This window comes from Phragmites australis, chromosome 8 (genome assembly GCF_958298935.1).
Source record: "Phragmites australis chromosome 8, lpPhrAust1.1, whole genome shotgun sequence".
In the NCBI taxonomy this organism is placed as follows: Eukaryota; Viridiplantae; Streptophyta; class Magnoliopsida; order Poales; family Poaceae; genus Phragmites; species Phragmites australis.
The window spans coordinates 35,993,006-36,017,025 of record NC_084928.1 but is presented as its reverse complement, the minus strand read 5'-3'; the positions used below and the strand labels follow the sequence as shown (position 1 = coordinate 36,017,025).

Genomic DNA, 24,020 nt, shown 5'->3' with positions numbered 1-24,020 from the left:
ATCTAACTATTTAAATTAAAGCATTGTGCGTAAACAACCAAACGTGATACTCTCTAAGAAAAATACATGTTCGCTGCATCATGATCCTCCCGTACGGACAATATCTGCAAAAGCACATGCTGTGCTACTAGGTTTAGGCCCTGTTTGTTTCAGCTTCGGATTCTGGCTTTCAGCTTTTATAATTCGAAGCTGAAACAAACAGGCAGCTTTTGGTTATAGCTTTTTAAAATCTGCTAGTTGGATTGTGAGAATCTGAGAAGCTGGTTTTCCTCAGCTTTTGATAGATTGTGAAAATCCATTTTACTAAACTGTCCATTAAATTTTTTTAGAATCTACAGTCTAAAAGTTTTTCACAATCCAGCTTTTCACAATCCAGCTTTTATAAGCTGCTTTTCAGAATCTCTAGCTGAAACAAACAGACCCTTAAGGTCTTTGTCGCTTTTTGCTGTGCTACTAGATTCTCTCAATCTTTTAGGCATAAAGGTTTCTGTGATAGACCAGGCCTCGGTCATCAGCAACTCGACGTTATCCTTGTCATGTTGTCATCCGCTGAGCAAGCACTACCATTTTGAGATCACTCGTATTAGTAGTAAGCAACGGATTTCCTTTCTCCTTGGATGGAAGTCGACTAACTGGAGCTGCTGATCGAGAGGTAACTTCGGCACTTCGCTCTCCGAAGCCTGAACTAATAAATCTTGCTGGTAAGTAAGTTTGACCGCGATCGAATACTATGCATAGCAAGAGATGGAGTGATCCAGGCAGCAGCATGAATATGGTTCCTGTGGGGGTTAAGCTGTTACATATAAAACTACAGCGAAATCTGGTAAAAAAAATTATGTTTTAGATAGACCCTCCAGATTACCTTGTTTAGGTGACATGTCGGTCATGTTATATCCACGGGGGCATGAGAGGTTTGGAGTCTTTAGTCTTTAGGATTATTTCAACCTTTCATGCCACGGCCTATGTTGCCGAGGCCAAAAAAAAAAGAAATCGATACTCGTGGGCTTATGCCAATGGTTTAGGGAAACAAAATCCAAAAATACCTCATATATGTCACCGTATTTACTAAAATTGATAACATGCTATCATATTTACAAATTTAGCATACGGTTTCAGCATCTCGTTCACCGAAAAAGTGTTTTCAGAATCTAAGATGCTAATATGGTACTGTGTATCATATTCGGCACCTCATATGCCGAAACTAGAGCTCACTAACAACATGTTTTAATTGGTTTGATCCAAAAGACTAAGCCAATATTTAATTAAAATTCTCAAATTAAACCTACTTTTATAAATTCTAGTAATTTTTAATGCTTAAATAAATTATCAAAAATCTAGAAAATTCATTAATATTCTTCTCATGTGATGCACTAATTTATAAAAATATTTTCAAACCTATGTTATTTGGTAAAAAAGTGAATTCCTTTACAATATTCTATTTATATTTTTTTATCATTTCATGTGATATTCTCTTTTTAATTCAATTTGAATAAGAAATACGAATATACACAAATCTTGGTTCTCAGATTAATATTAAGCCTCTCTAATACTCTATTTATATGTATTTTTATCATTTTATGTAATATTCTTTTTTAATTTAATTTGAATAAAAAATTCAAACATACATAAATCCTTGGTTCTCGGATTAATTCAAATATGCTCCATTTAATCTATTGCCATCATCAAGCTGGAAACGTTTAGCAATCTTTCAAATTAATATTAAGCTTCTTCTTGCTATTTTCTGTGCTTCATTTCTTCTTTATTCTCTCTTCATATTTTGGGAGATGGTATCCCCTTCCGCGTGCTATTTATCTGGTTGTTTAAATTTTGGATATGTCATTTGTCATATTTAATTGATAAATATTAAAACTTGTCATATCACTACTACTTTGAAAAGATTATTGTACATATACATATATATTTGTAATTCCTTGGTTCTATGCCTTTTAAGTGTATGGTTTTACCAATTTAGTAGTAGTTTTTTTATAGAAGATAGGAGATTCGCTATGTTTTACTAGTGCGCTTTAGTTAAGACGTTAAGATCCTATCAATTTATTTAAGTCAAACATTGTAATAATAACAACTTATTTTTTTTATTTGGTTGTAACTCTATTTTGTGGATTATAATTCTACTATTTATTAGATTGTAACTAGAAGGCGACGTGACAGTAACTAGAATTAAATATAGACATATAATATATATATATATATATATATAATTTGTAAAAAAATATAATTTTTTCTTTTTGTTTAAAATAATAACTCTTGAGAAGGCGGTGTGCTGCGCACTGGTAGGCAGCCAGATCGATGGCCTTTTGACTCATGAGACTAAGGCTAACCGTTTACTTTTGGGGATGAAATTTTGTCGTAAAGTAATTTTTATTTTTTTCAGCGTTTTAACGGTTTTTATCACAAAGGAATTTTCAAGTTCATTCCTTTTAGAATGAGATTATCTCTTCTTTCTCTTCATAATTTCTCTCGAAGTGAAACTGTTGAAAATAAGAGAAATTAAATGAAATAAGGAAGAAAAATGAATCGAAAAGGTAATAAAATGGAGTAAATATAGTCGCAGAGGTCTGACAACCCTCGTCTCCCTCCTGCTCCCCTGCCTCCTCTGTTGCTCCTCCTCCGCCTCGCCACCGTACTGGACCCGGACCCCGACGCCGCCGTCCCCCGCGTCAAGGCGGCCCCTCCCCTCCCCCTCTGGTTCCGCCATGACGGCGCCTTCAAGATTCTCCAGGCGAGTCGCTCGGTCGCTCACCTTCTCGTCTGGCCGTCTCTCCTCTTCCCGTCTCGGCAGCTGATCTCGCTCTGTGCTGCTGCTGCTAGGTGGCGGACATGCACTTCGGGAACGGCGCCTCCACGCGCTGCCGGGACGTGGGCCCGGATGGCGGCGGCGCGCTCTGCTCCGACCTCAACACCACGCGGTTCCTGCGGTGGGTCATCGAGGCCGAGAGGCCCGACCTCATAGCCTTCACCGGTGCGGTCTTTCTCCTTTCTCAGACCAGCTGCTATGTGGTTTGGAGCAAATATAGCAACTTCAGCTCGTACGATCTACTTTCATTTTGCCCTGGCTCCTGCAGTCATGCAGCCATTGCCATTGATCATTGATGGTATCCATTGCTACTAATGTGCACACCTAGTGCTAAATATATTAGTTTGAGATAGATTGCATGTGCTTAGCTAGTTAATATAGTTGTAACGTACTAGCAATCTACATTCTACTCGCGCTCCTTATAGTATCTTGGTGGAATTTGTGGTCAGATAATCCCCGCAGTTTCACCTGTGTGATTAAGTTTTAATTAGTGTGAGCACGTCTGGTGTTTACTGCACTTGATGTGGGTGTCCGTTTCTTTTTCCTTGGCTGGGCATTCTTACGTTTCAGCAGTTTCTTGTGTGTAATAAAGGGCAGCATGACTGCTATGTTTAGCTAGGAAGTTCTTTAAATAGTTTAGTCATATATGCAGAAAAAGCTGGCCCAGTCGGACAACACAAAAGACTCTTGTGTTTGTGCATATTTTCTCCAATTCTCGCATGTGTTCGTGTGAAATCGGAGCTGAAGCTCTAGGTGATCGGCAAACGATCCTGACATTTGTAAGTTTGATTCGTTAATAGTTTCTAATTGCAATCAGATGGGATGCTGAAAGTTTCAAGTTATGCAATGCACTCAATTTTTAAGCGTGCATCGCAGATTTACCTGTAGTTCATCAATGTTCATCAATTCATCCGTTTTTACGGAGTAACAAATCATGCAATGTATTAGCTGTTTCTGCATAACCCAACAGAGATTTACTTAGCAAGCAATTTAGAACGATGCTTAAGGGTCACCATGGCCGAAATTAGTGTCGGAATGGTTAGTTTACATGTAGCTTACGTGACAACATGGGTGCTTTATTTTGTATTCTTGGGATTTGAGCATCATTCCATCATTTCCATTATGGGAATCACTCTTCATTACATCAAATTTGCATTTATCAAAATATGTTCTCTGGATAGTGTTCGCTAGGATAATGATAGGTGCAAAGAGGCCAAACTCTGAGATAACTCGATACTCGATAGTTAGTTAATTTTACAATTTGAATTTTTTGGATCAGAACGATATATGTAAAGAAATACCTTTTTGAGTTTCGGCATTATTTATTCGTTTCTACTTTCCTCCTTTATCAGCAGAAGGGGGGGGGGGGATTCTAGTTTTTATTCAATGCTTCTATTGTTTAATTTGGATCAGGGGACAACATATTTGGGGCCAGTGCAACTGATGCAGCAGAATCACTACTCAAAGCAATCAGTCCTGCTATAAAATACAAGGTACCATGGGCTGCCATTTTAGGTAATCATGACCAAGAATCCACAATGACCCGAGAGGAGCTGATGACTTTCATGTCTCTGATGGATTACTCGGTATCTCAAGTAAACCCTCCTGGTTTTTTGGTACATGGGTTTGGCAATTATCATATTGGTATCCATGGGCCATTTGGATCCGAGTTGGTCAATACTAGTCTGCTTAACCTTTATTTCCTGGATAGTGGGGATCGTGAAGTGGTCAATGGAGTTAAAACATATGGTTGGATCAAAGAATCTCAGCTCGCCTGGCTTCATGCTACTTCACTGGAGCTTCAGGTACTTCTGATTATGATTAGTAACCTAATCACAGCATCCAAAATTATTTATCATTGTTTGAGCACATTTACTGTATCTGCTTGGCGACCAAGCAAGCACTTGCCTTGTGGTAGTAGCCCGAGTTGGTAAGCAAGAGGTCATGTGATCAATTCCTAGGCCAAGCAATTGAAAAAAAAATAATAGTAGAAAAAAAGGGGTTTCTAATAAACCCCGAGTTGATGAAAAACAACTCTATTCTAAAACAAAAACTGTACTCTTCTCCTATTCACATCAGGCACATTAGTTGTATTCAGATATCATTGGCTTCTTTGCTTATTGGCATTCTTATTTTCAAATAAAAAACACTATTTCATTATCAGAACCTTTGCTTCTGAGCAGCACCTGAAAATTTACCTTTATTTGACAGAGAAATTTACATGCCCCTGCATTAGCGTTCTTCCGCATCCCAATTCCAGAAGTCCAAGGACTGTGGTATTCAGGCTTCAAGGGTCAGTATCAGGAGGGAGTGGCTTGCTCATCTGTAAATTCTGGTACTCTTGGAACCCTCGTCTCCATGGGAGATGTAAAAGCCGTCTTTTTTGGCCATGATCATCTCAATGATTTCTGCGGCAACCTTAATGGGATATGGCTCTGTTATGGTGGTGGCTTTGGTTACCATGCGTATGGAAGGCCGCATTGGCCAAGGAGAGCTCGGATAATTTATAGTGAACTCAGGAAGGGGCAGAGATCGTGGATGGAAGTCGAGTCAATCCAGATCTGGAAGCTGCTCGATGATGAAAAGCTTTCCAAAATTGACGAGCAGGTTCTCTGGAGACGCAGTACAGATGATTCTGACCACAATGTCTGCTTGTCAAGACCAGGAGCCTAGATTACATCCTGTATGTGTCATCTGTACTTATATGCCATGTTGTATAATGTTTGTAAGCAAGTACAGCTCTCAATTTTGTAGGTTAGCAAATTGATTACGGGCAATATGGTCTCCCACGGACCAAATCAGACATCACATTTGGTTACAAATCGATATGCTAACACCCTGATTTGGGTTGTTGAACCCGTTTTAGATGTTCTTGTGAATTATGCAGCAGGCAATTTGTTCCCTTGTCTTGGCAATCATCATTATGTCGAAGACCTTTTCTGTTTTGCAAGCAGTTGAGCCTTCCTTCACTGGTATTTCTTGTCACCCAGAACATTTTGAGGTGTGGCTTAGTTGCTCATTTCTTTCCTTTTAACTAGTTGTTTCACAAGAATTGCATCACATGGATGTAATAAAGGCGAAAAGCGGTAGGAGATTCAATGTGAGGATAAAACAGTGGATTTTAGGACCTGTTTGAATGTAGAAACTTCAAAGAAATTTTGTGGTACTTTCGTAAAAAAAATACAGCTTAATTCTCGTAATGACTGAAATAAACTCGCTCGCTATAAACGGGTGTTTGTTTACATATTTATGGGTTGTTTAGTTTTGGCCCACATCTGTCCCGCCAAAAGTTGAGAGCTAATTATTCGATGGAGGAATCTGCGTAGGCACGGGTTAGTGAGCCAACTGTTAATGACTGCCGGGGGTGATTTTTTTTTTTTTTTTTTTTTTTTTGTGTCTGGGAGAGCACCGGCTTCAATCGAAGGACCACGGATCAGCTAGAACCGTAGATCGGACGGCTGCGATCCGTCCACAAAACCCGCGCGGCCTCCCCCACCTCTTCTCCCTTCCGTGTCGAAACCAGATCGAATCCTAGGGGCTAGGGTTACCCCATCCCCATCGTCCGTTCCGATCCACCGCCCAAATCCTCGCCTCGCCGCCCATGTCCCACCACGACGGCAGCAAGCCCTACCAGCCGCGCCGGGGGCCCGAGCGCCCCCCGCAGCCGGCGGAGGAGGCCGCCGCGCCTCCGCCCGACGCCGTGGCGGCGGTGGGCCACCTCGCGGCCGTGGCGGCTGAGGCTGAGGCGATGAACCGCTACGCCGAGGAGCAGCAGGTGCTCGGGCAGCATGAGGTGGGGGAGGAAGAGGAGGAGGAGGAAGATGAGGAGATGGAGGAGGAGGAAGAGGACGAGGCGGAGGGGCAGGAAGTTGGCGTCGGCGGGGAGGTCGTCCCCATGGACGCGGATGCTGCCGCCGCGGCTGCGGCTGCGGCTGCGGCCGGCGTGCATATGGACCCGCACGGGGCGATGGTGGCCGCGACTGTGCCGCCCATCTCGTCCAACCAGCTCACCCTCTCGTTCCAGGGTGAGGTCTACGTGTTCGACTCTGTCTCCCCTGATAAGGTCCTTCTCTTGTCCTGCCGTCTATAGATACGAGCCTGCCTCCTCTGCTTGTAATCGAAGTGATTTGCTAGACTGGTGTAGTTTTCGATTACTTCCACAGGTCCAAGCCGTGCTTTTGCTGCTCGGAGGAAGGGAGTTGAACCCAGGCTTGGGCTCAGCGGCGTCGTCTTCTGCCCCCTACAGTAAGGTCGGTACAAGTGATGGTGAATCTTATGCAGTATCCTTCAATTATCTTCGGAAGAGTACTCGCTGGAATGGATGGTTCACATGCTTGCATTTGCTTTCATTCAGAGGCTAAATTTCCCACATCGGGTGGCATCACTGATGAGGTTTAGGGAGAAGCGGAAAGAGCGGAATTTTGATAAGAAGATCCGGTACACTGTTCGGAAGGAAGTTGCACTCAGGTTGGTGCCAGCTGTTTATCTTTGGCTGGGTACTCCATTTGTAATATCTGAAAAGCTATTAATTTCCTTCTTGTTGAAACTCACCAATTTTACACTATATGTTTGGAAACAAAGTTTTTTCTACTCCTCTTATCATGTATGTTGTACAAAAAAAGTTTTGTAGCTGATCAGCAAGTTCTCATTATTATTTTTATTAATCCATGCTGTTTCAAAGGCTGTGATACTAATGCGACATTTCTTTGACTTAGATAGGATTATGAGATACTCTTATGTTTTGCATTTGGTGCCCTGTCTAGACTACTTATGCTTAGGTTATACATATGCACTCTTGAGATTTACATGATTTCCTTTATTTGTAGGATGCAGCGCAATAGAGGTCAGTTTACATCTTCAAAACCAAAGCCTGATGAAGCAGCTCCAGAGTTGTCAACTGCAGATGGCTCCCCATGGGGGGCTCTTGAAGGCCGACCTCCGTCTGCTGCTGAGTAAGTTCACAAAATGTTATGGGTTGCTCTTCATTTACAGGTTTGACATTTCCAGGAATATTTTGAGATGCATAAAAGATGTTTTGTGCAAATTTTATGACCTAGGTGTTTAGAGTGATAGCTATGGCTGCTGTTAAGTGTTCTATTTTATTCCGTTAAAAAAAGTGTTCTATTTTATTTCATTATAGATTTGTAGCTGGCATGAATTTCAGACCCATGTTTATTTTTTCAACTAATACCAGAATGAAGCACGATTTAAGCGTCCATATCGTAAATTCATATGCTATGGTTTGGTAAAATGGTAACTGTGCAGCTTGCTGATTCACATCATAATACCTCTATATTTCTTTTCTAGCTTGCCTCACCTGGGATGTTCATTTATTACTTAAATGATTTGCCCCTGCCATCATATCTAGCAAATGCTATCGGTAGTATGCGAAAGCTTTTGTATCCCCCTTCCTACACTCACATGCTTATGAGCCATGACTCTACCACTGGTTGGTTCCTGTGGCTTGGTGGGCTTGCACTGCATAAAACAAGGAGTTTAAGATCAGCCACCTCCTGACAGGCATGGTTTGGTTACTCAAGAAAGTTTGATATAGATAAGACATTTTTTGGTACCTAGCATGCATTGACACATCTCGTCTGTAAATGTTTTTTTTTGGGGTCAGGTATTTCCTTTATTTTTTGAATTGGAGTTCTTTTAAATATATGTATTTATGAAGCATCATTTCCGAATTGCGAATTGTTTTGATGGCTGTCTTCTTTCAAATTCTTTCAGATGCCATCACTGTGGTACTAGTGCAACAGCTACACCTATGATGCGTCGTGGACCTGATGGACCAAGAACATTATGTAATGCTTGCGGCCTCATGTGGGCAAATAAGGTACTTGTGAATGCATAGTGGTACAATTACAATTCTAGATTCTAGCGAGCATAGAAACTTTGGAATAACTTTTTTAGATTAAACTATGTAATGGACCGAGCATAAACTGTCAGAACTGTTTTAATACGAAGTTTTTTATTCATAATATTTTTTGGGCACCATTGCATTGAAAAGGCCTACTTTACCATTATAATTTTATACCTAAAAGTTACAATAACCCCATACTTGGGAAAGCACTAGTCACTCATATTTATATTTTTTTTGTCTGTGTACCACTGTACCAAAGCATTTTATTGGTATTATCGTGCTCTTTTGGTCTGCTTTAGATTAAATTAATAAATTACAGAGTGCAGACCTTGAACTTCTATGTTTCTACAGCTACCTCACAATGAGAAATTTACATTTTTTGATGTTTTGATCTGTATAACCACTTTATGCAAATTTGGATGAAGTACTATATTACATAAGTAAATCTATTGATCTTCCATCCATGTCATTGTATAGGGCTTGTTGAGGGACCTCACAAAAGCTCCTGTACCTCTTCAAGCTGTGCATTCAGCTCCAGTTATAGATGGTGGTGTAAGTTTTTTTTTTTTTTTCTATTCTCTGGACATGTTTTTGACCTACTCTGGAACGGGAGTCTCTTTGGTTGATGCCCTATAAGCTAGAAATGAAAATCCTTTTTGAGTCAAATTGGTTGAGTCCTTATCTAATTAACTGACAAAGCAATGAGCCTTGCATGATATCTGTCCCGAGTGATGGTAGCCAATACTAATCAGCAGCTAAAATTTGAACCAAATTTTGGTTAATCCATGCCATTTCAATCTTTTTAACATTACCAAGTACATAATAGCGTACAATAAATCAAATTGTGGTCCATAGCTGGGGCACAAACTCCTTTATCCGTATGTTTCCATCTAAATTGAAATATTAAATAGATTGGCATTGATTTCTGTTGTACTGATAACTGGTTTAGATTGCTTTCAGTCCGTAGTTGAAATCATGAAAGCACTATATAAACCTTGGGTTTCGTTCATTGCTGACTGAATGTAAACTGTTTCCCTTTGTTTGCACCGAGACTAGCTAAAGGCGATACTGTTCTTAATAGTGTTTTGAAGACAAAAAGACATCAGTTATCGTTATCATCCTGTTCGGAATTGCTTTCAGTCGTTAGTTGAAATCATGAAATCGTGAAAGCACTACATAAACCTTGGGCTTCGTTCATTGCTGACAGAATGTAAACTGCTTCCCTTTGGTTGCACCGAGACTAGCTTAAGGTGATACTGTTCTTAATAGTGTTTTGAGGACAAAAAGACGTCAGTTATTGTTATCATCATATTCAGAATTGCTTTCAGTCGTTAGTTGAAATCATGAAATCGTGAAAGCACTATATAAACCTTGGGCTTCGTTCACTGCTGACAGAATGTAAACTGTTTCCCTTTGTTTCCACCGAACTAGCTTAAGGTGATACTGTTCTTAATAGTGTTTTGAGGACAAAAAGACGTCAGTTACCGTTATCATCCTGTTCAGAATTATCTTTCCCTGCTTCCATAACTTTTCCGGGATGCCTTTTTTATTTAGCTAAATTGCATGGCTTAATTTTTCCTAATGGTTGAAGTTTGATTTTCTGTTTACTCCTTGTCAGCAGAATGAAAGTGCTTTAGCAGCACCCGGCGCCGAGCAAGAGATTCCTGCAGCAGCCATGGCCAACGGGCACGAGTCATCGACGTGAGCGGAGTGGTGTTTGTTTCAGTGCTGGGTTACGAGCATCATCCTGGAGTAATCTCTGGCGTAGGCTTGTCCACTGCTGTACTATAACTTGAGTGGGAACCTGCTAGTCGATAGCGAGCACTTGGCGTTGTGTAGGGTTTAAGAGCCGCAACAATGATTTATCTCATGTAATCATATGCTTGCTGCCGTTATGGGTTATGGCTATAGCGAATTTGTTTCTCGTCTTGAGTGGCGACAGTTAAGAATCGACAAAGTTCATTACTTCAGTGTCAAACACTTATGTGCTGTAGTTATATGTAGATCTCAAAGCAGATGTTCCAGGCATGAACCTGTTTCGTTATCTCAGTGCTTCCCTGTGGTCAGTCGTGTTCCATGGCTGGTAAGTCCGATTTCTTTATTGGGTGCGAGAGCTCTGCACGATTGAAATGCTGTTACCACGATTGAGGTTTCTTGTGCATTTAGGCGCAAGAATAAATTTTTCTTATGAATTCCTAAGAACCAGTTCAATTCCTTTATATTTCCTTCGCAAATCCTGCATCCCAAACAAGTTATTATTCTTCCAAAATCTCATTGAAAAGATACAGTACGGATCAACATATGGTGAGATGCTCGTGGTCACATGATGCAGCTATAAGGTGTTTGGTTGGTGAAACAAGATGGACCGTGTGGATTTATCTTGTATTTTAGTGAGATAGAATATTTTAGAATTAGATAATATTTTTTAAAGATTTAGGATGAGGCTGTTTAAAAAATAGTGGAACATAACTATTTCACTTCGAACGTGACATCGACGGTGTGTTTATTCGAACGTGACATCGACAGTGGGTTTAAGATATAAAATAGACTTATTTCATCCTACCCAATAAATAAATATCTATATATAAATGTAATCATTTTATCTTCAAATATATGAATGGAATCATACTGACTCATTTCTCTCCAACCAAATATTATTCCATTTCGTTCACGACAAAGACGACCGTAGGAGGCTGTCAAAAAAGAGCCAACTAATTTTTTTTCCACCTTCATGAAGTGGCTAGGATGACTGACTCGTATGATACCACATTTCATTAACATAAATGATATTATAATTAAAGGTTTAATTTTTTCTGACAAATCATCAATTTATTTAAAAAGGGCAGTCGATCCAGAACCGTACACGTGTGCACCCGTTAATCTCCGTCGTTCCTAAGAGCATCTCCAACCAAATCCTCATATTTGACCCCCTATTCCTCTTATTTAGGGGCTCCTCATCCGGATTTTATCTCTTATTTCTTAACGTGTTCTAACCGATTCCTCATATTTGACCTTCTATATTCGAATCACCTATATTTTATTAATATCTGGTAACTCTCTCCTCTCTCTCCCCTCTCTCCTAAATGAGGGGTTGGATAAGGAGCTCCTAAATATAAGGGGTGAGGAAGGTGATTTGATGACTCCTCAAATAAAGGAGGTCATTAGAGATCAATTTTTATCGTTTTTTTTCTCAAATATAAAATAGGGGTGAGAAGGAGGTTTGATCGGAGATGCTCTAACACCTCTTCCGGCTTCTGTGCCGCGCCTGCTAACCTACCTGCCTTCCTATCTCGGCCTCGCCTCCGCTTCCGTCCCCAACTGCTCGGCTCGGCTCGACTCGACTCGACTCGGCTCCAAACCCTAGCCCCGCCGCGCCAATGGCAGACGTCCTCGACCCCGCCTCCGAGGCGCCGCGCGCGCGCCGCCCGCCGCCGCCGCCGCCGCCCGACAGCCCGGAGGACCGCTCACCGCAGCTCCCCCCGCCTCCCCCTGGCGGGCCCCCGCCGAGCCGCAAGCGGAGCCGCTCGCCGCCGCCAACCTCCCTCCCGCTTCCGCCACCACCGCCGCCGCTAGGCTCGTCGCGTCCCCAGAGGTATCGCGACCACCACCACCGAGGCGGCCGGGGTGGGAGCAGCCCGAGCCCGCCGCCGTACCGGGGCCGCCGGCACTCGCCTCCTAGGAGGTCACAGTCGCCGCAGTTCAAGCGGTCGCGGCGGGACGACGGGCACGACCGCCGCGGGGGACGCGGGAGCCCGCCGCGGTACGGGTACGATGATAGGAGGTGAGGGATTTGGGCTCAGTCGCCCGTCTGGTTTTTTACGTCAAGTGTTTTTTCTTATGTATACAGATTGGGTGGATTTGCAGGCGTGGTTATGACTACGAGCGAGGTGGAGGCAGAGGTGGGTATGATGATGACCGGTACCATGGAAGATATCCGAATCGTGCTCCTGGTGAGGATTTCCCCTCAGGCGAAGTTCGATTGTATTAATCTTCAAAAGAGATGATTTAGAGCAGCTGTCATGCTTGTTAAGCGAACATTGGTTATAATTTTGTTATTGTGTCAAGGAAGTCGAGGAATATCTTCTGACATGGAATTGTGATACCCAGATTGGCCAGATTCAGGATACGGGGCATCCAATGATGGTCCAGGGAACACTCAAAGGTATCCAATGAGCTACTTAATGATATACATTATATTTTCTTGCTTCTTTGACTCGGTTTTTGTTACGAGCACTTAAATTTCTTGCTTTGGCAATGGGCAGTATCGCTATGTAGGAATCATCAAAGCTTACCACCACTCTCGGGAAATTCAAATTAAGCTTTCTACTGTTAGATGCTCTAAGGCATTGTTAATGGATACAGAATCTTCTCAGAAAATTCTCCATATTTGATGTTTGAAAGAAAATTGATTGTTTTGAGCAAAGTGAGTATGGAGTTGAAAGGGAGATATGGATAGTTCTATTAATCGTAAGCATGATGTTTTGTTTCGCACTAGAAGTGCAATTTGTACTTTAGATCCTAATTATTCTTATTAGCCACCACCAGCAAGCATTGTGCTCTTTTCAGTTTGTAATATCACAAAGAGCTTCCTCCCAGTACAGCACCAGTGTGAATGGAGGGGGACGTAGCTAAGGCCATGTGGTCTTGAGATGCGGTTAGAACCTCAAAGAAGAAGAAGCAGTATTTGTTTTGGATGAAGTCAAATGGAGAATCTGATGAGAACATTCTTTATCTGTTAACAACCATCATGGCAGATGCTTTCTTTGGATTTCACGAGTAGTGGTTTCTTTCACAAAGTAATAAGAGATAATTCACTATCTTGTGCAACATCACATTACGCATATATTTATATTAAAAACTCCATAGATGGAAACACTTCAGATGTGTATAATTCCCAACAATTCTGGTTTCCTGCATATTTGCATACTTGTTCAGTTGTTCACATTACAATCTTATGCAATTGTTGATACCCTTCTTGTCTGGAGTGTTTGATTTTTTGCCATTTAATAGAAAAGTCGTAGTCTAGCATAGAATATTTTAAGTGCTATTTCTCTACAAGAATGGGCTTGCCTATCAACTTATATATATATTGTTGAATTAAATTTTCTTTGTTTTTCTTTTTAAATGTTTTGATTTGGCACGCTTATTCATTAGAAGCATAAGATGACTACACACCCTTATGAAATTTGTCTCTCTTGCTACCTCACTAGTGCTATATTGCTATTCTTTGTATTTTTTACTTTCTCTTTTTGGCTCGTGTAGCTCTTGTTGGGTTTCATCTCTAACCTACCCCAACTTTCTTGGGACTAAAGGCTTTGTTGTTGTTGTCTTGTTACCTCATTAATTTCGTTTTTCTCCTGAACCATCCATCTTTAATTTACTGATATATGAACATACTCTCCATGAGATACAGGCACTTTAGGCAGTTATAGTCACGCCTCATGCCTCCCCTCGAAATTCTATAACATCAAATAGAAAAAAAATTGTCCACTCTAAGAATCATATATAAAAGGACGGAGTACAATTTAGTGCTTGTATTGTCTCTCAACAAACCTTAAGAGTCATCTGTTGGAATCGAGAGCCTACCGAATAGGATCAACAAGGTTGTGTTTGTGCTCGTTATCTTTGCTCCATACAGCTGTCTAAGCCTTTTGTCTATCGGTTTTATTATACGCTAATATAACAGTCACAATTTGTAAGGCTCGATGGGTATAATTGGTATTATGCGGCCATGACACTCACATGATTAAATGAAATTACTGCTGCAACTTTTCCCACGATAATTGGGCCTTCAGTGCTGATAATGTTTTTAACAGGAACCCATGAAAGCGTGCAAATGTTTATTGGATTTCGTCATGTGCGGTTTTCTATATTTAATTGTTTATTCAAAGTATCTGTTTTCCTGCTAGAGCTTTTTAGCAAGCAGGACTTTCTCGTTCAACATGTTGTCTCGGTGACATGAATTATTTAAGAGCATACAGTTGTGGCATGTTATTGTATAATGTGTTTTCTGTTCAATAATTTAACTCTTGGTCAGGCTGCGTTGGTTTTTTTCTTTTTGGGAAACAATGTAGCCTGATCAAGAATTCAAGATACAATATTGACCAACATGCAGAAACATTTCTAATGTGCAGCAGTTCATCTGAGCACCTAATCAAGTAATCATGCATGTAAGGTGAAGACCTTGCATGAACTCCATGATGAAGGGGATGCATGCCAAGTAGACAAAATGATCTCTTCTTATTTTGTGCCATTCTTTTGGCAATCATACGACATACACATACCTCTCAAAGTGCCAAAGAGGTATTCAGTCGATGAGATGTTTGAGCATTCTTCTCCCTGCTGTGGAACTAAACAATGACTCCTAACACAGCTTAAACTTGCTAGTCTTTTATATACCGGACTATCATCCCTACCATTTTATGAATATCTATATGCATTTTTCCTTCTTTTCTTTTTCCCTTCATTTTCTGGAGCTACCCATTCTAATATCTGAAACAAAAGATTGGGTCTTATATGGTTATGAATCTTTCCAGGGAAGGATTGATGACATACAAACAATTTATTCAAGTCCTTGAGGATGATATTTCACCAACTGAAGCTGAGCGCAGGTAATCAGTAATGAAAACACTTAAGCGATTAAATCTTTGTAACCCTGTTTTATTTCTTACAGACATTTTTTTGCTTTATTTACAAGGTACCAAGAATATAAAACAGAGTATATCACTACTCAGAAACGTGCCTATTTTGATCTCCACAAGAATGAAGACTGGTACGTTTAAAATTGTTTACTTTCTGGTGGTATCATACACTGTAGAATACAGACGGACCAAATACTTAACTTTTTTTTGCTTGCACTTGCAGGTTGAAAGACAAGTACCACCCAACCAACTTATTATCTGTTATCGAAAGGTGGAGTTGCATTCTGTGTGAATATTTCTGTTGGACCTTGGCTCTGCATATCCATAAAACATAATACATTGTAGTAAAATTGTTCGATTGACTCTTTCAAGAAATTTTAGCAATTGGCTTTTTGTACAGCTCATCTAAATGTTCTTTTAATATATAATGCAGGAGGAACGAACGCTGTAAAGTCATAGCAAAGGACTTCTTTCTTGATTTGCAAAATGGAACTCTGGACCTGTGAGTTTACGTCCGTACAGTTTGTGTTATGATGTTTTTTGGACTTCTTATTTATTTCTTGGTATGCTGCTGAACAGTGGCCCTGGAATAACCGTGGGTGCTGCGAGTAAATCAGCAAGTGGCAGTGATGGAAATTCTGAGGATGATACAGATAGTGATAAGAGAAGAAAGCATGGCAAAGATTCCTCAAAGGGAACAGATCCTCTTTCAGGTGCCCCCAAGGCTCATCCAGTTAGTTTTGAATCACGGCGAATTCAAGCTGATATAGAACAAACCCTAGCACTTGTCCGAAAGCTTGATGCTGAGAAGGGTATTGAGGGCAATATACTGTCAAGTGGTGATCATGACAAGTCAGATGTTGACAAATCACATATTGGATCTATGGGGCCTATAATTATAATTCGAGGCTTAACGACTGTCAAAGGCCTTGAAGGCGTTGAGCTCCTAGACACTATTCTTACCTATTTATGGCGTATTCACGGTGTTGATTACTATGGCACGTTAGAGTCACATGAGGCAAAAGGCCTTCGTCATGTGAGAGCAGACAATAAGACTTCTAGCACATCTGATATCAATGCTGCTGATTGGGAGAAGAAGCTCGATACTTTCTGGCAGGAAAGATTGAATGGTCAGGACCCCATGGTCACACTAACTGCCAAGGAAAAAATTGATGCAGCAGCTGTCGAAGTTCTAGAACCTTATGTCAGGAAAATCAGGGATGAAAAGTATGGATGGAAATATGGCTGTGGCGCCAAGGGTTGTACGAAACTTTTTCACGCTCCTGAATTTGTCCACAAGCATTTGAGGCTCAAGCATCCGGAACTTGTGTTAGAATCGACTTCAAAAGTTCGAGAGGATCTTTATTTTCAAAATTACATGAAGTATGTATACGTCATATTCTATTTGCAGCTAGAGAAGAGTGCAATTGAAACTTTAGGAGGTGATGCTTATTTATTCCTTTTTTGCAAACAGTGATCCTAATGCACCAGGTGGAACACCAGTCATGCAACAGTCGGTACCGGTAATAACAACGCACCCCGTTTTCTTGTTTTAATAAAATAATATAATCTACAATGCATAGTGTTATTGTGACATGTCACATGTATTTTGTACTTAATTGCTAAAACTTCAATTAAAGTAGGCATTTCTTCTCTTCTGGATGCATTCTGTGTTTCTTGTTGTTTTCTGTTTAGTACTAATAATTTTGTGGGTCATGATTCTCTCGTGCCTTTTTGTTATTGGCCCATATTGTGAGGGTGAAACATAGTGTCATCGGGGAAGTAGCAGAGATGTGTACACGTTGGGGATTTTGAATGGATGTTTAACTGCTTGCCTGCCTGGGTGAGAAAGTAAAGGGGATTGGTTTAGTGTTCAATTGCCTTGGCGGAACCAGGGGAAAGCTCTCAACTTAAAAATTAGCCTACTAGTGACTAGTGAGATCACTCGACAGTTTTTAGCTTCTGGATTTGTTGTTTTTAGAAATTAAAATTTCAAATTGAAAACCTGACATTTTTTTAAGTATTGTATAGATACTGCTAACGAAAATTGTGTTGAATACAGAAATTAATCCAGATAATTTGATGCTAAGAAAATGGACAATTTTGTTTTAACATCCTTGATTCATGATCCAACTTCTGATTTGCAGGACAGAGCAAGACGGAGACCTGGTATGGACAATCGCCTGAGATTTGACGATTCCCGTAGAGAATATGATAGGGCAGAGAGAGATGGAAGCAGATATGGTAGAGGTGATAGCTCTCCGAGCCGTGATGGACCTGACGATCAGATGTTTGATGCTTTTCGTGGACGGGGCTCCAATGCTCCTTTTGCTGCTGAATTTCCACCTCCACCAATATTGATGCCTGTACCTGGTGCTGGGTAGGTGAAAAGGCATACATTTAAGTGCATTTCGATTAGGAGTCTGGTGGACTTCTAACTGGTGGTTGCTTTTGTTTTCAGTCCATTGGGACCCTTTGTTCCTGCACCTCCAGAGATAGCGATGCATATGCTGAGAGAACAAGGGCCACCAACTCCATTTGAGCCAAACGGCGCACCACATGGGAACATGGGAGTGCTTGGACCAATGCTGGGTGGTCCAGCACCAATTATTACTATGCCTCCAAACTTTCGCCAGGATCCTCGTCGTTTACGAAGGTTAGTAGCTATTTACCATGATACCAAATTTCGTGATCCCTTGTTTTTTTATTTGCTCACTCTTATGTTATTCTTGCCCTTTTGTAATTGTGAAAATAAAGTATTCTTTCGGCTTGAATCTAACGTGCTAATGTATTTTTTTCTCACTGTGTTGAACTCATCCCTGATCTTTGGTTGCAGTTATAACGACCTTGATGCTCCTGAGGAGGAAGTTACTGTTCTTGACTACAGAAGTTTGTAGGTTCTGTCCTACCATACTGGCAATTTGCCAGCAGCTCTAGCATCTCTAGATGTCCTAAGGGTTTTCCGTACTCCCATTAGAGAATCGGGTTGTATTCTTTTCAGAGGCCAAATATGTAAGGCCACGAAGAAGTAGATCAATTTTTTAGGTTACCTGTAATCTGTTAGATTTTGTTGTGACTTGAATTGTTGAAAGCTTCAGATTTGCTCGAGTTTGTTGAACTGTGCTCCGTGCACACTCTGCTGTCTCTGCAGTTACACCGAACATTGGACAGTTATTTTGAGAGATGTAATGTTATTTACAGGATTTTTTAAATTCACTATTACAACTGAATAATCATTGTTGTGGTGCAGAGCAGTTTCCAGTGATTATTTTATTGCAATCAGTTGCTTCTCAGAACGAAAGTTAGTACTCGGTGTTGAACAAATTTTTACAAGTAATATGGTCAAAGTTCAAATCAACTCGCCATTTGGTTGCGTGAACTTCTGGTGCCCCATTTGACTAGCAGAGTCCTCTAAGCTGGATACTTGTGTGCTGATCGCACCTTTATGACCTGAGCACCCCTCGTCGAGCGACTGTTGTGTTCTCAGCATACTACTTCTACCGTTGGATCTGGAAGCAACGACTGGTACTGAAGCCACGGCGACGTCGAGGGATGGGCATTTTAGTCTTTCACTTTGGCGACTGAGCGAGCGGAGAGGAGACAGAAGAAACCGACGCCGTATGGCCGTCTCTCCTGTCTCCCAACTGGCAGGAACGTCGTAGGGCTTCTGAGCTTCTCTGTGTTTTTTTTGGCTTTGTTTGCAGTGCTGTGCCCTTTGGTGATTCTTGATGCAATGAACTGAGTGTTGGGTCTCTGCAATCAGCAGTGCAGCAGGTGGTAAAATCAGCTTATTGTTTAAGCGATTTCTTTGATGATCATAATAGATTTTCACCGAGTGGGCTGCTGGCCTTCCGTGTCCTCGCCTGCCTGCCTGCCTGTACGTTCCCTGCGGTGCAGGTGCAACCCTACGGTCTTTTTTAAAGACATGGTCAAATAAGTCTCTCCGTGCGGGCGTTCGGACTCGAACAACATCTAAAAGAAGAAAAAACATGTTACTGTAGAAGGAAGATAGTATTTCTCCTCTTATTTACATCTTCCAAAATAATATCAGCCAGCTCGACGTTGTCTTGATAAATTTCGGAAAATGCGACGATTGCGTTCCTCCCAGAGGTGGGTGGTCTCCGTTTCGATACCTTCATCGGCTGGCTTCCCCTTCTCCTTCGTCTTGCTCCTCTGCTCGCCGAGGTAGGCACGCTTTCTTCCCTTGTTCCTCCTCCCTACCCGCGACCCCTTCTTCCGATGCTACCAACCATGGAGGTGGATAGATTATTTCTTTCTTGAGGCTTGCTGTTAGCCCTACCCCTAGTGCTATCAGCCCGTAGGTACGGAGCAGAACGATGCTTTCTTGCACGCTGCTGTCATGAGCGATTCGTCGACACCTTATGGGCATCGGGCAAAGCCAAATAATGGATGGATAGTTGATCCATGACTGCCAGGACTGCGGGAATCCAACCACGTTCTTTTTATGAATTCGGTTGCTGGTCTCAACAATCAAACCTCGTCCTTCGTCTTATACACTGAAATGATGAAATCTCTGCTTGCTAGTTGGACAGCACAACTCTTTTCTTGGTAGATATCTCGCAGCCGTTTGATGTTATTTGATGTTACTTCCGTTTTGAGCAAAATCCATATGATGTTTCGACTAATATACTGTTTATGAATTTCGAATTATTACAGAGCTGCGTGTGGATCTTGTTCAGAAATATATTAAATTATATCGCAACAAGGTGAAGGCAAATATGGCGGATGCCCTTTTTGTCGTTCTCAGAAAAGTCGCTCTTTCCCTGGGAGAAGGGGCACTAGAGAAGATTGGCACGGAGATGGTCGAAGCAGCATCAATCTTGACAGATTTTGAGCATAGCATGAAACAAATCGAGGGAGAGCTCTCGATTCTGCGGGCCTTTATTGGCCAGGTTAGTGCACAGAAAGTCGGTGACAAGGCATTCGATGCATGGTTGGACCAAGTTAGAGATGTTGCCCATGAGGTGGAAGACATCATTGATGAGCATGCTTACCTTACTGCGCAAGCCGTGGATCCAAGCAGCTTCTTCAAGAGAAAGTTCCATCAGATCAAGAACTTGGCAGAATGGCAGAGGTTGCCGATCCAGATCAATCAAGTAGAAGCTCGAATTCAGAGGCTAGCAGAAATGAGGAACCGATATGGCATCTCGATAGGTGAGTTAGTTAGAAGTAACAAGTTGCAGAACACTAATCAGCTTTCTCTGTCGGATTCTGCTTACCTAACTGATAACTCTGAGATAGTGGGGAATGTGGATGAAATTGGAAGATTGACACAATGGCTACTTGAAGAGAGACAAGACCGAACTCTAATGGCCATCTTTGGTATGGGAGGTTTGGGCAAAACTACTATCGCAAGCAGTGTCTACAAGAATCAAAGGATCAAAAGAGCTTTTGATTGTTACGCATGGGTTACTGTATCTCAGACTTATCAAGTTGATGAACTACTAAGAGAAATTATTAATCAGCTAATAGACGAAAGAGCAAGCATGGCAAGTGATTTCATGACCATGAGCCGCATGAGATTAGTTGAGGTAATACAAAGCTATTTGCGGGACAAAAAATATTTGATTGTCTTGGATGATGTATGGGACAAAAATGCTTGGTTATTTTTGAACTATGCATTTGTCAGAAGCAAGTGCGGCAGTAAAGTGCTGATAACAACACGGAGAAAAGACGTGTCTTCTTTGGCAGTTGACCGCTATGTCATTGAACTTAAAACTCTTAAATATGCAGAATCTTGGGAACTATTCTGTAGAAAGGCGTTTCCTGCATCAAAAGATAACATATGTCCTGAACATCTTCGATCTTGGGCTGAGAAAATTGTTGCCAAGTGTCAAGGATTGCCTCTGGCTATTGTAACCATTGGAAGTATTCTGTCGTACCGTGAATTAGAGGAAAAGGAATGGGCATTTTTCTACAACCAACTTAGCTGGCAATTAGCAAACAATCCAGAGCTCAATTGGATTTCTAATGTTCTGAATCTGAGCATGAATGATCTCCCAAGCTATCTGCGGAGCTGCTTTCTGTACTGCAGCCTCTATCCTGAAGATTACAAGATTAAAAGAAAACTGATTTCCAAGTTATGGATCGCGGAAGGTCTTGTGGAAGAGAGAGGAGATGGAACAACAATGGAGGAAGTTGCCGAGTGTTACCTTACAGAGCTCACTCAGCGCTCACTTCTTCAAGTCACAGAAAGGAATGCATGTGGAAGGGCTAGAACATTTCTTATGCATGACCTTGTGCGAGAGGTAACGTCGATCATTGCTAAAAAGGAGAAGTTTGGTATTACATATGGCGATGTTGGTATATCCCAAGGTTCCCATGAAGCCCGTCGCTTATGCATCCAAAGAGGTGCCCAGTCCTTGAATTCTTTAGCTGGTTCTCGGCTCCGCTCGTTCATTTTGTTTGACACTGAAGTACCATGTTCTTGGATATATGATAGTTTATCACGTTTCAGACTACTGAGGGTCCTATGCCTAAGATTTGCCAATATTGAACAAGTGCCGGGCATGGTCACAGAATTGTATAACTTGCGTTATCTAGATTTTTCACACACAAAAGTGAAGAAGATACCAGCGTCATTCGGAAAACTTGTTAAACTACAAGTTTTGGATCTGAGATTCAGCAACGTAGAGGAGTTACCATTGGAAATAACTATGCTAACTAATTTACGGCATTTACATGTTGGCATAATCCATGATCTCCAAGAAAGATCATTGAATTGCTTAAGTGCTACAAAACTTCCTGGTAATATTTGTCATTTAAAGAATCTGCAAGCTTTATATACTGTTTCAGCCAATAAAGGTTTGGTTTCACAGTTGGGGAACTTGACACTGATGACAAGTTTGGGCATATTGGAAGTGCAGCAAAGCTACATTGCAGAGTTATGGAACTCCCTGAAAAAGATGCCTAACCTGAGCAGGCTACTTGTTTCCACGTGTGATATCAAGGAGGTTCTCAACTTGAAAATGCTAAAGCCGTTACCAAATCTGAAGCTTTTCTGGCTGGCAGGAAAGTTGGAGGGAGGCATTCTCCCATCAATATTTTCTGAGTCTGACAAATTAGTACAGTTAAAATTGGACTGGTCTGGTCTGAAGAAGGATCCTATCAGCTCCTTCTCTCACATGTTAAATCTAGTTGATCTGTGGCTCTTCGGTGCATATGATGGGGAACAGCTAACCTTTTGTGCAGGATGGTTCCCCAAACTCAAATCTCTGCAGTTAGCTGACATGGAACATCTGAATCAGATTGAGATAGAGGATGAAACAATGAGGAGCCTACATCTTTTGGAACTTTCTGGTTTAAGGAATCTAAAGGCTGTACCTGAGGGCATCAAGTACATCAGGACACTCCACCAGATGTTTCTGACAGATATGCCAAATGAGTTCATAGAAAGACTGCAAGGAAATGACAATCACATTGTTCAGCACATACCTAACATCCATAATTTTGACTCCGCTGATTCTCAAGCAGGTAATTTCCATTTTCTCAGTATGCCACTTACTTGATGAAACGACTGGTATGGTTGTTATGAGATTTTCGAAGTGAATATAGGTTATGACTGATCCAAATCAAATGAAAGCAGATAACACAAAAATGGTATAAAAATAGTATTTTTGCCATAACACTGTTAGCAAAGCTGATCAATAAACTAGATCGAAACATTTCTTTTTTCAATCTCTTTTCTTCTTCATCTTAGGTATTTTATTATTTATACAGCATAGTAAATACTTGTTTGTTGATATTGCAGTAAATAACTTCATCTTTTTGCCATACCTTGCCAAGAAGTATGGTCCTGGTGCAACTAAGTACGCCCCTACAAAATGAGACTCATCTGGTACTTGGGAGGTTGGTGGTGGTTGCTTTGAGCAAGAAATATGAAGTTGCTTTGTAGACCAATTGCTTGAAGAACGAACAAATCGCGAAAATGTACCTTTTCATCTTGGTGCCAAAACTTTAGGCGACCTTACTGTTTCTGTGTTGTACCTTATACATGGATTTGGAACCTCTCTACTGAAATGGTTTCCTACGGTCATTTAAAGATTAACTCAACCATAACAAACCACTGTTTGCATGAAGGATGAAGCATGGCTGCATGGGTTTGGTTGAAGATTTCTGTATTTGCCGATAAATGCACTTGAGATCTGGTCACAAGTCTCGCAGATTAAATGGGAAGGCAGTACTTGAGAGTGTCTTGCTTTTTTATGTGATGAATAGTTTCCTCTTCAGGTCAGGCCAACAATTAAATTATTTTGACGGAATGTTGCAATATCATTCACATCATTTTTTTTCTTCACCATCGGAATTTAATATTTTTAGCACGAGAAGTGTGATCAGGCGCCAACGAGGGTTAGGGTTTGAGCCTTGGGGAGGGGTTTTTTTGGGGTCGCTGGTGTGCTTTCCGGTCTTAGAGGAAGCTCTGGGGAGGCTGGCTGGCTTGGCGGCGGAGGTGGGGGCGAGGCGGCGAGATGGTTGGGGCGCCGCTGGTCACGGATTGCGAAGGACGACTGGTGGGCCAGGGTGGGATGGGGGAGCGTGAATATGCTGGGTTAGCGCGGCGGGGTGGCGGGCACAGATCCGATGACAGAAATGCCGTCGGAGATGGCTGGAGGTGGGGGAGCGAGTGCATCAGGGCGGGTGGCGATCAGGCCGGAGGTAGGTAGAGGTTGAAGAAATG

The 24,020-nt window shown here is 41.5% G+C and overlaps 3 protein-coding genes and 1 pseudogene across 8 annotated transcripts; all 4 read left to right on the top strand.

Moving 5' to 3' along the window:
- Positions 1–876: 876 nt before the first annotated feature.
- On the top strand, positions 877–5,722 carry LOC133927797 (probable inactive purple acid phosphatase 28; annotated as a pseudogene).
- A 592-nt stretch (positions 5,723–6,314) lies between these two features.
- LOC133927317 (GATA transcription factor 20-like) lies at positions 6,315–10,730 on the top strand. 3 transcript variants are annotated; one of them, XM_062373720.1, is made up of 7 exons: positions 6,315–6,878; positions 6,979–7,065; positions 7,170–7,282; positions 7,642–7,767; positions 8,549–8,654; positions 9,159–9,233; positions 10,300–10,730. In XM_062373720.1, the coding sequence occupies exons 1-7, from the start codon at positions 6,417–6,419 to the stop codon at positions 10,384–10,386; spliced, it is 1,056 nt and encodes a 351-aa protein (XP_062229704.1). In that variant the 5' UTR covers positions 6,315–6,416; the 3' UTR covers positions 10,387–10,730. The 3 variants fall into 3 exon arrangements, with proteins under 3 accessions (XP_062229704.1, XP_062229706.1, XP_062229705.1); XM_062373721.1 differs by having other exon boundaries at positions 6,316–6,878; positions 10,303–10,730; XM_062373722.1 differs by lacking the exon at positions 9,159–9,233 and having other exon boundaries at positions 10,303–10,730.
- A 1,223-nt stretch (positions 10,731–11,953) lies between these two features.
- Positions 11,954–18,520, top strand: LOC133927795 (serrate RNA effector molecule-like; the record flags this gene model as incomplete). The annotated part of the gene is made up of 12 exons (XM_062374186.1): positions 11,954–12,462; positions 12,546–12,631; positions 12,789–12,843; positions 15,218–15,292; positions 15,379–15,453; positions 15,546–15,593; positions 15,756–15,824; positions 15,902–16,705; positions 16,797–16,845; positions 17,470–17,702; positions 17,784–17,978; positions 18,159–18,520. Coding segments are annotated over 12 exons (2,259 nt in total), but the record flags the coding sequence as incomplete, so codon positions are not given.
- An 831-nt stretch (positions 18,521–19,351) lies between these two features.
- LOC133927316 (disease resistance protein RPM1-like) lies at positions 19,352–23,421 on the top strand. Of its 4 annotated transcripts, none has more exons than XM_062373719.1 (4): positions 19,355–19,507; positions 19,638–19,891; positions 20,000–22,816; positions 23,094–23,421. In XM_062373719.1, exons 3-4 carry the CDS (start codon positions 20,062–20,064, stop codon positions 23,168–23,170), a joined length of 2,832 nt encoding a protein of 943 aa, XP_062229703.1. In that variant the 5' UTR covers positions 19,355–19,507; positions 19,638–19,891; positions 20,000–20,061; the 3' UTR covers positions 23,171–23,421. The 4 variants fall into 4 exon arrangements, with proteins under 4 accessions (XP_062229700.1, XP_062229703.1, XP_062229702.1 ...); XM_062373718.1 differs by having other exon boundaries at positions 19,617–19,891; XM_062373716.1 differs by lacking the exon at positions 19,638–19,891 and having other exon boundaries at positions 19,352–19,507.
- The last annotated feature ends 599 nt before the right edge of the window (positions 23,422–24,020 follow it).

What these genes read in the sequence shown, in the direction of transcription:
- LOC133927317 (XM_062373720.1), top strand. Translation starts at nt 6,417, where the DNA reads ATGTCCCACCACGACGGCAGCAAGCCCTACCAGCCGCGCCGGGGGCCC. An exon ending in CTTCTGCCCCCTACAGTAAG is followed by an intron (nt 7,066 to 7,169) that starts GTCGGTACAAGT and finishes GCTTTCATTCAG; the next exon opens with AGGCTAAATTTCCCACATCG. An exon ending in CGGAAGGAAGTTGCACTCAG is followed by an intron (nt 7,283 to 7,641) that starts GTTGGTGCCAGC and finishes CTTTATTTGTAG; the next exon opens with GATGCAGCGCAATAGAGGTC.
- LOC133927316 (XM_062373716.1), top strand. Translation starts at nt 20,062, where the DNA reads ATGGCGGATGCCCTTTTTGTCGTTCTCAGAAAAGTCGCTCTTTCCCTG. An exon ending in CTCCGCTGATTCTCAAGCAG is followed by an intron (nt 22,817 to 23,093) that starts GTAATTTCCATT and finishes TTGATATTGCAG; the next exon opens with TAAATAACTTCATCTTTTTG.